The sequence below is a fragment of the Bos indicus genome, chromosome 3 (genome assembly GCF_029378745.1).
Source record: "Bos indicus isolate NIAB-ARS_2022 breed Sahiwal x Tharparkar chromosome 3, NIAB-ARS_B.indTharparkar_mat_pri_1.0, whole genome shotgun sequence".
Taxonomy (NCBI): domain Eukaryota; kingdom Metazoa; phylum Chordata; class Mammalia; order Artiodactyla; family Bovidae; genus Bos; species Bos indicus.
Genome location: NC_091762.1, coordinates 49,068,601 through 49,085,068, shown reverse-complemented (window position 1 = coordinate 49,085,068; position 16,468 = coordinate 49,068,601). Strand labels below are relative to the sequence as shown.

At 45.3% G+C, this 16,468-nt stretch overlaps 1 protein-coding gene across 7 annotated transcripts in view; it reads left to right on the top strand.

The window, feature by feature from the left end:
* Positions 1-16,468, top strand: part of SLC44A3 (solute carrier family 44 member 3) — an 86,324-nt gene that overhangs the window by 19,362 nt on the left and 50,494 nt on the right. For all 7 annotated transcript variants that reach the window (XM_070786067.1, XM_070786066.1, XM_019957022.2 and 4 more), the window contains 4 exons: positions 7,840-8,000; positions 9,828-9,917; positions 11,739-11,863; positions 15,633-15,819. In XM_070786067.1, the coding sequence (XP_070642168.1) occupies positions 7,840-8,000; positions 9,828-9,917; positions 11,739-11,863; positions 15,633-15,819 (563 nt within the window). The remainder of the gene's footprint in view (positions 1-7,839; positions 8,001-9,827; positions 9,918-11,738; positions 11,864-15,632; positions 15,820-16,468) is intronic.

The window sequence follows — 16,468 nt, the reverse complement described above, 5'->3', positions numbered from 1 at the left end:
TCAGTCTGATTTTGGCGTTGACCATCTGATGATGTCCTTGTGTAGAGTCTTCTCTTGTGTTGTTGGAAGAGGGACTTTGTTATGACCAGTGTGTTCTCTTGAAAAAACTATTAGCCTTCGCCCTGCTTCATTCCGTATTCCAAGGCCAAATTTGCCTGTTAGTCCAGGTGTTTCTTGATTCCTACTTTTGCATTCCAGACTCCTATAATGAAAAGGACATCTTTTTTGGGTGTTAGTTCTAGAAGGTCTTGTGGTCTTCATAGAACCATTCAACTTCAGCTTCTTCAGCATTACTGGTTGCAGCATAGACTTGGATTACCGTGATATTGAATGGTTTGCCTTGGAAATGAACAGAGATCATTCTGTCGTTTGGGAGATTGCATCCAAGTACTGCATTTCAGACTCTCTTGTTGACTATGATGGCTACTCCATTTCTTCTAAGGGATTCTTGCCCACAATAGTAGATATAATGGTCATCTGAGTTAAATTCACCCATTCCAGTCCATTTTTGCTCGCTGATTCCTAACATGTCGATGTTCACTCTTGCCATCTCTTGTTTGACCACTTCCAATTTGCCTGGATTCATGGACCTGACATTCCAGGTTCCTATGCAATATTGCTCTTTACAGCATCGGACCTTGCTTCCATCACCAGTCGCATCCACAGCTGGGTGTTGTTTTTGCTTTGGCTCTGTCTCTTTATTCTTTCTGGAGTTATTTCTCCACTGATCTCCAGTAGCATACTGGGCACCTACCGACCTGGGGAGTTCCTCTGTCAGTATCCTATCTTTTTGCCTTTTCATACTGTTCATGGGGTTCTCAAGGCAAGAATACTGAGGTAGTTTGCCATTCCCTTCTCCAGTGGACCACTTTCTGTCAGACCTCTCCACCACGACCCATCCGTCTTGGGTGGCCCTACATAGCGTGGCTCATAGTTTCATTGAGTTAGACAAGGCTGTGGTCCATGTGATTAGATTGGTTGGTTTTCTGTGATTGTGGTTTTCAGTGTTTCTGCCTTCTGATGGAGAAGGATAAGAGGCTTATGGAAGCTTCCATAAGCCTGACTGAGGGGGAAACTGAGTCTTATTCTGATGGGCAGGGCCATGCTCAGTAAATCTTTAATCCAATTTTCTGTAGCTGTGTTCCTCTCTGCTATTTACCTGGGGCCCAACCATGGTGGAAATAATGAAGATAATGGTGACCTCCTTCGAAAGATCCCATGCATGTACTGCTACACTCAGTGCTCCCAACCCTATAGCAGGCCACCGCCCTAAACCTGTAACTGCATCTAATCATGAGAGAACATGAGGGTCATTCTTCAGCTTGCAGGACATTTTATAAAATACCTGACCATGAATTTTCAAAAGTGTCAAGGTAATGACAAATAGGGAAAAACTAAGAAATTGTCCCGGACCAAGGGAGACACAACAAATAAATGCACTGTGGTAGGGTGGTGGTGAGGAGATACCCCTCGTCCAAGGTAAGGAGCAATGGCTGTGCTTCGCTGGAGCAGCGGTAAAGAGATACCCTACACCCAAGGTAAGAGAAACCCAAGTAAGATGGTAGGTGTTGCAAGAGGGCATCAGAGGGCAGACACACTGAAACCATACTCACAAAAAACTAGTCAATCTAATCACACTAGGACCACAGCCATGTCTAACTCAATGAAACTAAGCCATGCCTGTGGGGCAACCCAAGATTGGCGGGTCATAGTGGAGAGATCTGACAAAATGTGGTTCACTGGAGAAGGGAATGTCAAACGACCTCAGTATTCTTGCCTTGAGAACCCCATGAACAGTATGAAAAGGCAAAATGATAGGATACTGACAGAGGAACTCCCCAGGTCAGTAGGTGCCCAATATGCTACTGGAGATCAGTGGAGAAATAACTCCAGAAAGAATAAAGAGACAGAGCCAAAGCAAAAACAACACCCAGCTGTGGATGTGACTGGTGGTAGAAGCAAGGTCCAATGCTGTAAAGAGCAATATTGCATAGGAACCTGGAATGTCAGGTCCATGAATCAAGGCAAATTGGAAGTGGTCAAACAGGAGATGGCAAGAGTGAACGTCGACATTCTAGGAATCAGAGAGCTAAAATGGACTGGAATGGGTGAATTTAACTCAGATGACCATTATATCTACTACTGCGGGCAGGAATCACTCAGAAGAAATGGAGTAGCCATCTGGTCAACAAAAGAGTCCGAAATGCAGTACTTGGATGCAATCTCAAAAACGACAGAATGATCTCTGTTCATTTCCAAAGCAAACCATTCAATATCACAGTAATCCAAGTCTATGCCCCAACCAGTAACACTGAAGAAGCTGAAGTTGAACGGTTCTATGAAGACCTACAAGACCTTTTAGAACTAACACCCAAAAAAGATGTCCTTTTCATTATAGGGGACTGGAATGCAAAAGTAGGAAGTCAAGAAACACCTGGAGTAACAGGCAAATTTGGCCTTGGAATACGGAATGAAGCAGGGCAAAGACAAGTTTTGCCAAGAAAATGCACTGGTCATAACAAACACCCTCTTCCAACAACACAAGAGAAGACTCTACACGTGGACATCACCAGATGGTCAACACCGAAATCAGATTGATTATATTCTTTGCAGCCAAAGATGGAGAAGCTCTATACAGTCAGCAAAAGCAAGACCGGGAGCTGACTATGGCTCAGACCATGAACTCCTTATTGCCAAATTCAGACTGAAATTGAAGAAAGTAGGGAAAACCACTAGACCATTCAGGTATGACCTAAATCAAATCCCTTATGATTATACAGTGGAAGTGAGAAATAGATTTAAGGGCCTAGATCTGATAGATAGAGTGCCTGATGAACTATGGAATGAGGTTAGTGACATTGTACAGGAGACAGGGATCAAGACCATCCCCATGGAAAAGAAGTGCAAAAAAGCAAAATGGCTGTCTGGGGAGGCCTTACAAATAGCTTTGAAAAGCAGAGAAGCAAAAAGCAAAGGAGAAAAGGAAAGATATAAGCATCTAAATGCAGAGTTCCAAAGAATAGCAAGAAGAGATAAGAAAGCCTTTTTCAGTGATCAATGCAAAGAAATAGAGGAAAACAACAGAATGGGAAAGACTAGAGATCTCTTCAAGAAAATCAGAGATACCAAAGGAACATTTCATGCAAAGATGGGCTCGATAAAGGACAGAAATGGTATGGACCTAACAGAAGCAGAAGATATTAAGAAGAGATGGCAAGAATACACAGAAGAGCTGTACAAAAAAGATCTTCACGACCCAGATAATCACAATGGTGTGATCACTGACCTAGAGCCAGACATCCTGGAATGTGAAGTCAAGTGGGCCTTAGGAAGCATCACTACAAAGCTAGTGGAGGTGATAGAATTCCAGTTGAGCTACTCCAAATCCTGAAAGATGATGCTGTGAAAGTGCTGCACTCAATATGCCAGCACATTTGGAAAACTCAGCAGTGGCCACAGGACTGGAAAAGGTGAGTTTTCATTCCAATCCCAAAGAAAGGCAATGCCAAAGAACGCTCAAACTACCGCACAATTGCACTCATCTCACGTGCTAGTAAAGTAATGCTCAAAATTCTCCAAGCCAGGCTTCAGCAATATGTGAACCGTGAACTTCCTGATGTTCAAGGTGGTTTTAGAAAAGGCAGAGGAACCAGAGATCAAATTGCCAACATCCACTGGATCATGGAAAAAGCAAGAGAGTTCCAGAAAAACATCTGTTTCTGTTTTATTGAGTATGCCAAAGCCTTTGACTGTGTGGATCACAATAAACTGGAAAATTCTTCAAGAGATGGGAATACCAGACCACCTGACCTGCCTCTTGAGAAATTTGTATGCAGGTCAGGAAGCAACAGTTAGAACTGGACATGGAACAACAGACTGGTTCCAAATAGGAAAAGGAGCTCGTCAAGGCTGTATATTGTCACCCTGCTTATTTAACTTATATGCAGAGTACATCATGAGAAACGCTGGACTGGAAGAAACACAAGCTGGAATCAAGATTGCCAGGAGAAATATCAATAACCTCAGATATGCAGATGACACCACCCTTATGGCAGAAAGTGAAGAGGAACTCAAAAGCCTCTTGATGAAAGTGAAAGTGGAGAGTGAAAAAGTTGGCTTAAAGCTCAACGTTCAGAAAACAAAGATCATGGCATCCAGTCCCATCACTTCATGGGAAATAGATGGGGAAACAGTGGAAACAGTGTCAGACTTTATTTTGGGGGGCTCCAAAATCACTGCAGATGGTGACTGCAGCCATGAAATTAACAGATGCTTACTCCTTGAAAGGAAAGTTATGACCAACCTAGATAGCATATTCAAAAGCAGAGACATTACTTTGCCAACAAAGGTTCGTCTAGTCAAGGCTATGGTTTTTCCTGTGGTCATGTATGGATGTGAGAGTTGGACTGGGAAGAAGGCTGAGCACCGAAGAATTGATGCTTTTGAACTGTGATGTTGGAGAAGACTCTTGAGAGTCCCTTGGACTGCAAGGAGATCCAACCAGTCCATTCTGAAGGAGATCAGCCCTGGGATTTCTTTTGAAGGAATGCTGCTAAAGCTGAAACTCCAGTACTTTGGCCACCTCATGCGAAGGGTTGACTCATTGGAAAAGACTCTGATGCTGGGAGGGATTGGGGGCAAGAGGAGAAGGGGACGACACAGGATGAGATGGCTGGGTGGCATCACTGACTCGATGGATGTGAGTCTGGGTGAACTCTGGGAGTCGGTAATGGACAGGGAGGCCTGGCGTGCTTCGATTCATGGGGTCGCAAAGAGTCGAACATGACTGAGCGACTGATCTGATCTGATGCTGGAACAGAAAAAGTAATTGGTGGAAAATGGTGATCCAAATAAAGGCTGTGGTTTAGTATAGAATGTAGTACCAGCATTGATTTCTTAATTTTCACAAATGTACTGTGGTTATGTTGGATGTTACACAAGGTGGAGGTGAGGGAAGGTATGTGGGAGCTCTCTGTACCTTTTTTGTGATTTTTCAGTAATGCTAAAGATATTCCAGAATGAAAGTTTCTATTTTAAAATGCTTTACTGTTCTCCAGCCTCAAATACTCTTATAATGTGTTGTTATTGTTTAGTCATTGAGTCGTGTCCAACTCTTTTGCGACCCCATGGACTGTAGCTTGCCAGGCTCCACTGACCATGGAATTCTTCAGCCAAGAATACTGGAGTTGGTTGCAGTTTCCTTCTCTAGGAGATTTTCCTGACCCAGGGATCAAACCTGAGTCCCCTGCCTTAGCAGGCAGATTCTTTACCACTGAGCCACCAGGAAAGCCCCTTATAATGTGTAGGTAAAAGATTTATGAGAGTAACAGTTTTATTTCCTACCTCTTTTTTGAAAATCCCAGCTTGGTGGGGTCTGGTATCTCATTTAGGGATGTAATTTTTACTATTTTTGACACTCAGCTGCAGACTGCTATTTAAATTTCCTGTTATGTTCATATATGCTAACAAATATCTCTATGGTGATGTACAAGAAACTAAAACCTAATGGCCTGTGGACAAATGTACTTCAGTGGCTCAAGGAGAAGAAAGAGCAATTTCTTACGGTTTATTCTGATATACTTCTGGAATCTGAGCCATGTCAATGTATCACATCTGTAAAATTTTTAATTTAAAAAAATGGCTTGGTTGTATTACTCTTGAATCAATATTTGATGACTCAGGAACTGTTTTTCTACTCTTGTGCCTCCTGAGAAAGATCCTTCTGTATGTTCTATGTTGAGATTCATTGGGTGTTTTGAAGCCATTTTTCCTTCATAATGCTGTAATGTCATTTGCATTTAGGTTCCCTGCCGGGGTCCTGCCCCGGCTGATCCAGGGTATTCGAAGCGGGGACGGCGTCGGCGACCTATTTATTTAAATATTTTATCAAAGATATAAAGAGTAATAGAATAAGGATAGCTCAGTAGGAAAATTCAGTGGAGAAAAGAGGCTGAGTAGCTTGGTTTACACGGGAGACCAAAAAAACTTCAAGACAAGAAGTTTGCACCACTTACGTAGGCCGCAGGCGTCCTTCCGTTCTCCCGAAGGAGAGGAGACACTGAGGCCTCCCCGGTCGGATCTTAGAAGCCCAGGCATAATTAGTAAGCATGGTGGGTTCCGTGCTCCAGATGGAGACTCAGCCAGAGTGAAAGAGAGAGAGACATGGGGAGACCAGTATTTCGAGAAACTGATCCCAATTCTTTATTTTCCATGGTCTACTTTTATACACTGAGATGTTATGCAAAAGTCACGTGGGGTCAGCAGTCCTGACTTTTATCAAAGTCAGGTGCTTCATACAAATATATACAGAGGTCTTAGGGGTGTTACATCATCTTCTGGCCAGGGGGGCCTGCTGACAATTTATGACCCTCTCCTTGTGACAACGGTCAGTCAACCAGGACACTTATTTCTCCAGGGGTGATTATTTTTAAAACAGACACCACCCAAATAGAGTTACATTCCTATAGGGTGAGGGTGTAGTGGGTTTTAGTTAAGGAAAGAATTTACTTAGCCTAAGGTATAACGTGATTAATATCAAAGGTTAATACTTATTTCTTCTATATATTCATTAATGTGTGTAAGGGCAGGGGATGTGGAGACTTAGCAACAAACATTGGCTCAACAAATGAAAAACCCTTCACCAATACAATTTCTAATCAGCCCATTATACTTATACTAATAGTTTTCTAACTTTTCTAAGGAACCTGTTTTTAGAAGGTTTAAAGCATCTCATGTCTCTCATGGTTGGGAGGCTGTGAGCAATCACATGTGGCCGAACAAGCCTGTCAGGCAGGCTAGAGAACCTTCAGAGGAGTTTGTAGGTTAAAACACTCTTATCACGCCCAGGAATTATTATTAACTGGAGCTCTAGGTTAACTCCTTCTCCGAAAGAGGTCGTGGGGTACAGCCCCCCTTAAAGTCAGAGATATAGGTGAGAGCACAAAGTAGTAAAATAGGCAGGCTCTGGTAATGGGGGTAGATGCTCGAGGAGTTCCAGGGGGACTCCTGAGGCTCGATCCCACCTTTGCGTATGTCAAGCCTCCTTCCTCATGACCTTTGTCACGGGCGGAGTACCTCACTCTGGCCCCCAACAGTTCCCCTTGCTTCATCTTCACACATTTCACAAAATATTCGGTAACTGCCTAATACTTTAGCAATTTGTCAGATAATTAGGGACTTCATGGGTTGGGATTATTTCCACTCTTTGGGGCCCACAGAAGGAAAGAAGAGCGCGATGCTGTGAAGATATTTGTGGGTACATTAAATTCATTAGGAGGAACATTCCTGGGCATTTTTCCATTTCAGGAAGGGCTCTAAAAGAGGTCAGCTTTCTCAACTACCTAAGACAGGTACCACCCACAGTTTCACTCATATATTTATCACTCATTTCTAAAGCACTCATTCTGTTCATAACAAAACTCTCAAGCTTTATATGTCTTCATAAAGAGGATAGAAATAAAGCTTGTGGTTTCATTAGTACACCTTCTGACTGAGCCAGTCTTTAGCTGTAAAAGTTCCCTAAAGAAATGTGATTCTTGTGTTGGAGTTGGTTGTTGTTATCCAGGAAGGGCCAAGATATGAGACTCAGCAATGTCACTCCCCGAGTTTAGGCTTTGGGTGTCTGTGGGTCCCTATAATCAGTTTCCCAGCCAGGCATTAGCTAAACACTGACAGCACAGATGCTTGGCTTTGTAAGGTGTACATTGCAAACAGGGCTTTAACCTTCTTTTTATTACTTTAGATCTTATACATTTTGGTTGCTGAGAATTTTAAATAAGTATCTTTTTTAAGATAAATGAAATCAACATCTTTGCCACTTATTCTATCTTTTCTTTTTAGCAAGTCTTTTCCCTTGTTTAATCGATGCATCCCTCAAACTCCTGAGTGTTATTCTCTGTTTGCATCTGTTCTGATCAATGATGTGGACTCCCTCCATCGAATTCTAAGTGGAATAATGTCAGGAAGAGACACAGTCCTCGGCCTCTGTATCCTCGCCTTTGGTAATTTTTCATTAATTTTTCTTCAGTGACTATTTATACCAAAATTTCTAGCACTTATGTGTGCTGTACAATGAAAAACTTCACTTCATGTCTTTTCTTTGTAGATATTGTCAGTGTTTCAAGTTCAAGTGGGGGAGGGGTAGTAAGACTGGGAAAAGGCCAGCTGATCCTGCCTAGAGGCCTCACTAGGTGGAGGTTGCCTTAGACATTGATGATGTTCCAGGGTCTGCTCCTCAGCTCTGCCTGAAGATGGATGTGCAGAGCACATTGCCACTTTGTGAACTGGCCATGGAAAGTGCCAGAAATGCAGGTCCAGCAAGTGTGGACATTCTGTAGCGCCTCTTCCTGCAGGCAAGCCAGGTCAGAGCCTACTGAGGAGGAGAAGGAGGGTGTGTCCATTATGTTAGCGCCAGAGGACACTGAGCCGGTGGACCCAGCTCCTCCTAGGAACAGGCTTGCTGGGTTGCAGGCAAGTCAAGGCTTTGCGCCGGATCCTGCCTTTTCCGGGTCTTTCTGGAAGCAGCCACTTCTCCACTCCTGATGGTTTAACTTCCCTTTTGCTATTTTAGCTTGATGAGTCCTTTTAGGAGTCAGCCTTCTCTTTGAATGAGTTAATACTCTCTGTTGCTCTAGGCAATAGTAGTTAGTGGCCTGTTATTTACCCCTGTCGTTTACAATGGCTGCCTCCCAACCTTGGAAGGTTGAAAGAAGCTCTTTGATCATCCATTAACATCATGTTTCCAGTCTATAAATTGAGGTTTCCATAATTTCATTACCCAAAGGTTACTAATTCCTGAGTGCTTGGGGATGCTTAACTAGCCACCATTGTGTAACTTCCAGACTTCTTATGACCCACATGCGCCAGGCATTGTGCTTATTGTTAACTCTTTAAACTTCATCAGAATCCTGTCACCATTTGTATGAGAGGAAACTGAGGCCTAGAGAGGTCTGAGGCTTGACCAAGGTTACACATCTAGTGGAGGTGGCAGAGCTGGGACTCGGCCCAGATCTGTCTGATTTCAAACCCGTGATCTTAATCACTACACTGAAATACCTATATGTAATCTTGAATTCTGGTTCGGAAAAAAAGTAAAATAGTATCTATAAATTCACTGAAGTTCCCTGGTGACTCTGATGGTAAAGAATCTGCCTGCAATACAGGAGACCCAGGTTTAATCCCTGGGTTGGGAGGATACCCTGGAGAAGTATTTTTGCCTAGGAAATCCCATGGACAGAGGAGCCTGGTGGGCTACAGTCCATAGGTCACAGAGTCAGACAGAACTGAGTGGCTAACAGTTTCATTTTCAATAAATTCATAAGCTTAAAAAACCCCAAAGTGGAAACAGATATGCAAAATTTTATACATATATCTTATCATATAATTATCTTAAATTTTTCATTTTTAAAGGCATTCATCTTTCATATTTAGTGAGGATATCTGAGAACACAAAATTAGAACTCTTAAGTTATGAAATCAAAAGAGTTAATTTTAATAAAAAAATTTTAGATGTTTCATTTGGACATAAAAGAAAAAAAGAGTTTAGGGTATTTGGGAATAATACCTGCTTTGAAAACATTTTTATAATTCAAGAAGCATGCTAGCGCTTTCAGGACATGGCTTACTGTCACAGGCTGAACTTGTACATGCTTCAGAGGGTGGCCTGGGTATGTCTTGTTTTTCTGTTTGATAGAGGTCCAAGATATTTTGAGATTGAAGAAAGTCCTCAGCCTTCACTCTTTCAGAAGGTTTAGTCATTCCAGCCCCATCGTCATCACCTTCATGCCTTGATTGTCGTTAGAATTTGTATGTTTTGCTTAATTTTCTAGCCTTGTCTTTGGCCATGATGTTCACCTTCCGCTTCATCACCACCCTTCTGGTTCACATTTTCATTGCACTGATTGTTTTGGGATTGTTGTGTAAGTATTTCCACTTGATTGGTTTCTTCTTGATCAAATGAAAAACCTTTCTGTTACATGTAGAACTTAAAAGCTGGCATTTTTGAGCTACATGGGATCTTAGAGAAGCTCTTGTCCATCCCCCTCATTTTATGTAAGAGGAAATACAGGCCCAAAGAGGACAGGGAGGACTGCAGGACTGCTTCTGTCTCACAGCTAACAGCAAAGTTCCTGCCTGGCCTGCCATCTCTTCTGCACTCTCAGATGAGCCAGCCCAGTGAGTGATACTGGTTTTATCCATTATAAGCCAATTCTAGTGCCTGTTGCTAAGTTGCTTCAGTCATGTCCAACTCTGTGTGACCCCAGAGATGGCAGCCCACCAGGCTCCCCTGTCCCTGGGATTCTCCAGGCAAGAACACTGGAGTGGGTTGCCAGTGCCTGTTGGAAGCCCTTTAAAGAATTTTTTCTGAATTTTCATATCCCCCATTGGCACGTAGGGGCCCATATTGCCCTGCAAAGGCTCAGGCCAGTCTGAAGAGACACAGCCCTTGAGCTGGGCAGGGTACCAGAGACATGTCCCATGCCCACTGTTTTCCTTTTCAGTGCTGCACCCTGGGTCCATCCAGTTGTCAGGGAAGAAGATCTGAGGGACAGGCGCAGGCAGGAAGATCAAGGCAGCAGTATAGTATCCTGGTATAGGATATTTTAATTTTTATTAATTGGTATGACCAAATAAATACTTGGCATGACCATAGTGTTTCATCTTCTGAACAATCAGTTCTGTCCTCAGCACCTCCCAGCCCTGCAGCTCACAGGTGCCCGGCGTGCCTGTGCTGGAGGACATGCAGGACGGCTTGTGAGGGATGCCCTTTCCCACCTACAAGTGGTAAAGATGCCCTCCCTGAAGCCACTGTGGAGGTGGTGCAGGTGTCACCAGGTCCCTAAATGCAGAGCATTTGTGATGTTAGGACATCTGCCAGTTTTGTAGGTGTCAAGCCAGTATCCATATAGTCAAAGGTATGGTCATTCCAGTACAGATGTGAGAGTTGAGCCATAAGGAAGGCTGAGTGCCAAAGAATGGATGCTTTTGAATTATGATGCTGGAGAAGACTCTTGAAAGTCCCTTGGACAGCAAGGAGATCAAACCAGTCAGTCCTAAAGGAAATTCACTCTGACTATTCTTTATAAAGACTGATGCTAAAATTGAAACTCAATATTTTTGCCACCTGATATGAAGAGCCAACTCATTGGGAAAAGACCCTAATGCTGGGAAAGACTGAAGGCAAAAGGAGAAGGGGGCAACAGAGGATGAGATGTTTAGATAGCATCACAGACTCAGTGGACATGAATTTGAGCAGACTCCTTTGAGATAGTGGAAGCCAGAGGAACCTGGCATGCTGAAGTTAATGGGGTCACAAAGAGTCGGACATGACTTGGCAATGGAACAAGAGCAAGGCCGATATCCAGGCTCCTCTGGAGTTGTCACCCGCAGAGCTGGTTTGGAAATTTTAGCCTTTGGACTCTAATGTTCCTCTCACCATCCTGTCTGTAAGGTTTCCTCCAATGCTCACACCCAGCCCCACCTGTGGGCTAGGCTCACAGGACACACCTGTGTTTTGGAGTCACCTTCCTACATCTCCCAGAGATCCACAGCCACCCTAGGCCTGGCAGCTCCTCGATGGACCGCCATGGCCCTGCCTAGCTGCTTCAGAGGGTTGGTCATTGCCTGTAAAGCCCAAGGGATTTGGGACCCACTGCCTGAGCAGGGCCACCCAGTGTCAGGGGGCAGGGTGGTTACCTCGTGGCATGTGTGCTGAGTTCCACTGCTGTTTTGCTTTCCAGTTGTCTGCAGTGTCTTGTGGTGGCTGTACTATGACTATACCAATGACCTCAGCATAGAACTGGACACAGAAAGGGAAAATATGAAGTGTCTGCTGGGATTTGCTATTGTATCTACAGTAATCACGGTAAGAAGCACTCTTCCAGCAGTAGATCAGGTGGCCTGCCAGAACTCTGAAGTCCAAACAGTTGCATTTTAACCCCAAACAATGAGCATTTGGTTTTTTTTTTCACTGCAGAAGGTGCGTACGTAGTAATGTAGTGACTGTACATACACATTTAGTGCCTTCACATTTCATTTGAGATACCTGTGTAGGAATGCAATGCAGCCTCAAAAAGTGAAAAAACAATCTTACCTCTTTCCAAGTCATTTCTGCCATCTCAGCAGTTGACTCGTTACCCTTGCTGATCCGTCACCCTTGCTATAGCGGGACCGCTTTCACCCCCAGGCAGCTGTAGGGTGAACACTACCGTGTGGAGAGGGAGGCAGACTTGTAACAGTTCCTACTTCCTGGTTTGAGAAGAGCCCCACCACCTCCTCCAGCCAGTGGATGCTTTGCTCCCAAAGGCGTCACAGTTCCCACTGCCCTTGAACACAGAGAGCCCTTTGTCTCCAAACCTGCCGGCCACTAGGTTCATCTGGTTTGCAGGGAGCCTGCTGCCTCCCCAGTGAATTCTCTGGCTGAGAGCGGGCAAACAGAATATTGAGCCTGGAGATATAGGTTGTTGGGGGAGGATGGTTGGCAACTGAGAATCATTCAGGCCACTTCCTGGATGCCGATCGTGGTGCTGACATCACAGGCCTGGACAGGCCCTGGGGTTGGCTTCAGGCGGCCCATGGGCATCCTTTAGTGTGTTGCTTCCTAAGCGTTATGTCATGGAGGCATGACGGGGCCGGGGGTGGGGGGGGGGGTTTCACATGCCCATTAAATGTTTCAGCAACTCAGTTCTCATAAGAGCCTCAAACTCTCTCACTGACTCAGCTCTCTCCTTTAAGGAAATACTTGAGTTCTCACATATGACACAGGCCTCACATTTTCTCTTCTCTAGGGAAGGAAATGGCAACCCACTCCAGTGTTCTTGCCAGGAGAATCCCAGGGACAGGGGAGCCTGGTGGGCTGCCGTCTATGGGGTCGCATAGAGTCAGACACGACTGAAGCGACTTAGCAGCAGCAGCAGCAGGGAGGTGTCAGGTTTGTGTTCCTCACATGAACTGCATCTCAGGGAGCAAGTATCCGATACAGCAAAGCTCCTGGTTTGTCCTGGGTCCAGGCCCATGGCTGAGCCGGGGCCTGGACAGGAGGCTGGAGAAGAAAGGGCTCCCACACCCCAGGCCAGGTGCTGGGCTGTCGGGCACAAGAGGCAGGGAGAAGCAGGACTGGGAGCCAGGGGCGCTCACCTCCTTCCACTTCCCCCACGGCCATTATCCTTCCCAGCCCTCCATAGGGCTCCCTTTGTCTTCTCACACTGAACCATCAGTGGCCGTCAGATGCCAGGTCAGGGGATTCTCTTCATTGGGTGTAAGGATAGAGACAGGGGAGGCTGCGAGAGGAGAGGGAGGAACCGCACCACAGCTCACACACCATTCATTGACATGTGTGTCACTGCTACTTCATTTCTGCCAGGTACCAGTTTCTGGTGAGCTTGTTCTGATAAGATCCCTAGGACTCTCTGTCACCATCACCATTTCTGAGCACCTGTTTTGCACAGGGCCCTGCCCTAGACAATGGAGCTGGCCAGAAAAAACACACAGCCAGCACACACCCCACCATAAGATGAACTACAAAGCCAGCAAGGCCATGACGTGATGCACAGGGCAAGATTCCCGCCGTGAGGGGAGCTGCCTAGGAATATCATTTCAGTGGTTTCAATATACCCAGTAGCAGCAAGAAGAAAAGGGGATGAATGGCATTGGCTGCCCACCTCAGGGTGTCAGCCTAGGGCCGCAGGCTGAGATGCAGCAGTTTGCAGCCTAGAGCCCAGAAAGGGGAGTAGAGGCTTGACCCCTGTGGTGACTTAGCTCTGCTGCCCACCCCACACCCCAGCACTGTCCCCAGTGGGTAACGCTGATCTCCCTGAGACTAGGGAATAATGGGATAGTTAACTCTTCAGTTCTGGTCAGTACCCTCGTGGTGTACTTTGAACATGAGGAGAGTCTTTTATATACACACACACATATTTAAGTTGAAAAGCACACACATATTAAATACACACATTTTAGCATTCCATTCAGGAGCTACCAGCCACTCAGGAGATCCCAGTTTATTTGCCTAAAGATTCTATCATCTTGCTTCATTAAAATTTTTAGTAAAAAACGAAGTCCCTCTTCCTTGTTGATTGTGCTAGGCATTGAGGACACAGAAATGGAAATTCCTACTCAGCTTTCACAAGTCTCACGTCTCCTCCAGGCATCTCTCCCTGGGTCCTCAGGCCAGTCCCCACAGCTGGGTCACAGCTGGGCCCTTCAGGCCCCGGGAGCAGTTTTGCACATTTTATCCCTCTGTCCCTTGAGTTCCCTCCACTTGACTATGAGATCCACATGGGCAGCAACACCCGAGTCCAGCGGGAAGAGGAATGGCATCTTGGGCTCCAGGAGTGGTGTGCTGGGTCACGTGGACAAGAGAGGAGCCTGTAGGATGTTCCCTTGTTAGGAAGGGACCAGACCGGGGAGGTCCTGATTTGCGGTGGTGATGATTTCAGTCTTTATCCAGGAGCTCTGGGGAAAGGTCGAAGGATTCTGATCTGGGAGATGACATCCTTGACTGCACGTTTTACAAAGATGCCTTTAGCTTGTGTTGGAGCAGGGATGAGGTCAGGAGTAGGGGGTTAAGGGAATTAAAAGCAGAAGGTAATGAGGAGGTTATTAGGGGTCTAGGAGAGAGAAGATGAGATTTGAGCTGTGGCATCAACGTGGGGAGGAGAGAATAGACTGGGAGCTCTGCCAGCAAACTGAGATTGTGCTATGGCTGTCGCTTTGCCAGCCCTTGACAGTAAGGGATGGCCCTGCCCTCAAGAAGCTTGACGTCAAGTAATGTGCCACGCAGGCAATAAACATCCACAGCAGAGGGTGCTGAGTGCTACAGTAGGGGAGGATGGAAGCCCGCAAGAGAGGAACCTAACTTTTTCTTGGAGAGTGCAGAAAAATTAGGACTGCTGGAGTAGGGAATATGGGGGAAATAGATTTTTGTGTGAAGATGATGGAGTCAGTTCTGGACACGTTGAGTTTGGCACACTGGAGGATGCCCACTGCCTGGTCAGTAACTGATGTGCTTACTCATCCATCATGTAGAGAAAGGTGAGGTTGGAGATTTTTGTTTTAAATTGACAGCATTGCATAGCTTGTAGGATCTTAGTTCCCTGATCAGGGATTGAACCTGTGCCCTCTGCAGTGGGGGCATGGCGTTCTAACCAGGGAACTCCCTGGAGGTTTTTAATTGAAAGTTTCAAGCATCTAAGAAGGATGCTATAACCACAAAAGAGCGGGAAGGACTACCCAAAAGATCCCAAGGAGCAGCAACTGAAGAAGAAGGAGACCCAAAGGAAAGAGCGTTGTTCTGTGGTCCCTTGCCCTTCTGCAGTCCTTCAGCATTCTCTGGCATGTGAGGTGCTATTGGGAAAAAGAAATAGTTCCCTGATGCCAAAGGACCTTATTCTCTCTCTCTCTGACCAGACTGCAAGCTCATTTAGGGCAGAGGCTCTATCGTGTCCACTGTTGTAGCAGCAGAATCTAGCATGAATATCAGCACATAGTAGATGCTCAATTAGTACTTGAGACCATGTCTATTCCATTATAATAAAAGTAGGAAGAACTGTTTGCTGAGATGTCAGTAAAATATTAGGGTTTAAGTTCGTCTCAGTTCTTCATTATTTTGAATAATTTAATCCCTTTTTCATCAGGCAGTTCTACTCATCTTGATTTATGTCCTCAGAAAGAGGATCAAATTGACAGTTGAACTTCTCCAAGTCACCAATAAAGCCATCAGCAGCTCTCCCTTCCTGCTGTTCCAGCCGCTGTGGACGTTTGCCATCCTCATTTTCTTCTGGGTCCTCTGGGTGGCTGTGCTCCTGAGCCTGGGGACTGCAGGTAAGGGCCGTGGGGATGGGGTCCACGATGCTGGAGTCAGGCACAGAGGCCCCAGCATTCTGGAACCACTGGCCTGTTTTTGTAGGGACCAGACTTCCCATGCAGCTCAAGGCCTCTGGTGGCAGCCGTGATAGTGTTTGAGGCTCTGTCATGGGGGGATGCAGGAAATTCTTTTCCCTCTACTGTATCAATATGTGAAAAAAAAAAGACCCTTCTGAAATGTTGTTGCTATCTCAGAAGAACCAGTTTAAGTTTAACAGGAGTGCACACAGACCTATGCATTGCCTTGCTCCTGAGAAGACAAGGCTGTTTCATTTGGGGGCAGCCGTGCACAGTTTAAAAATAAAAGGTTCTGTTACCAAGAAAAGATGAAAGAACAGAAATCATGAGACAGTTGGAAGTCTCAACTGGGGCAACATTGAACAATCACGTTCTAGCTCATTTCCTCGACGCAGTCTTAGTCCCGGTCGGATAGGAAGGCAGTGGCCTCAGTGCCTGCAGGAAAGTGAACGCTTGTTGAAAATTTCCTGAATTCTGAGCTCTGTACTAGGTGCTTCCTTGTGTTCTCTTCTTTAAGCTTCGCAACCCCCTTTTTATGCCAGTGTTGTTATGTTCGAGTTATAGGCAAGAACACTGAGGTTCTAGTAAG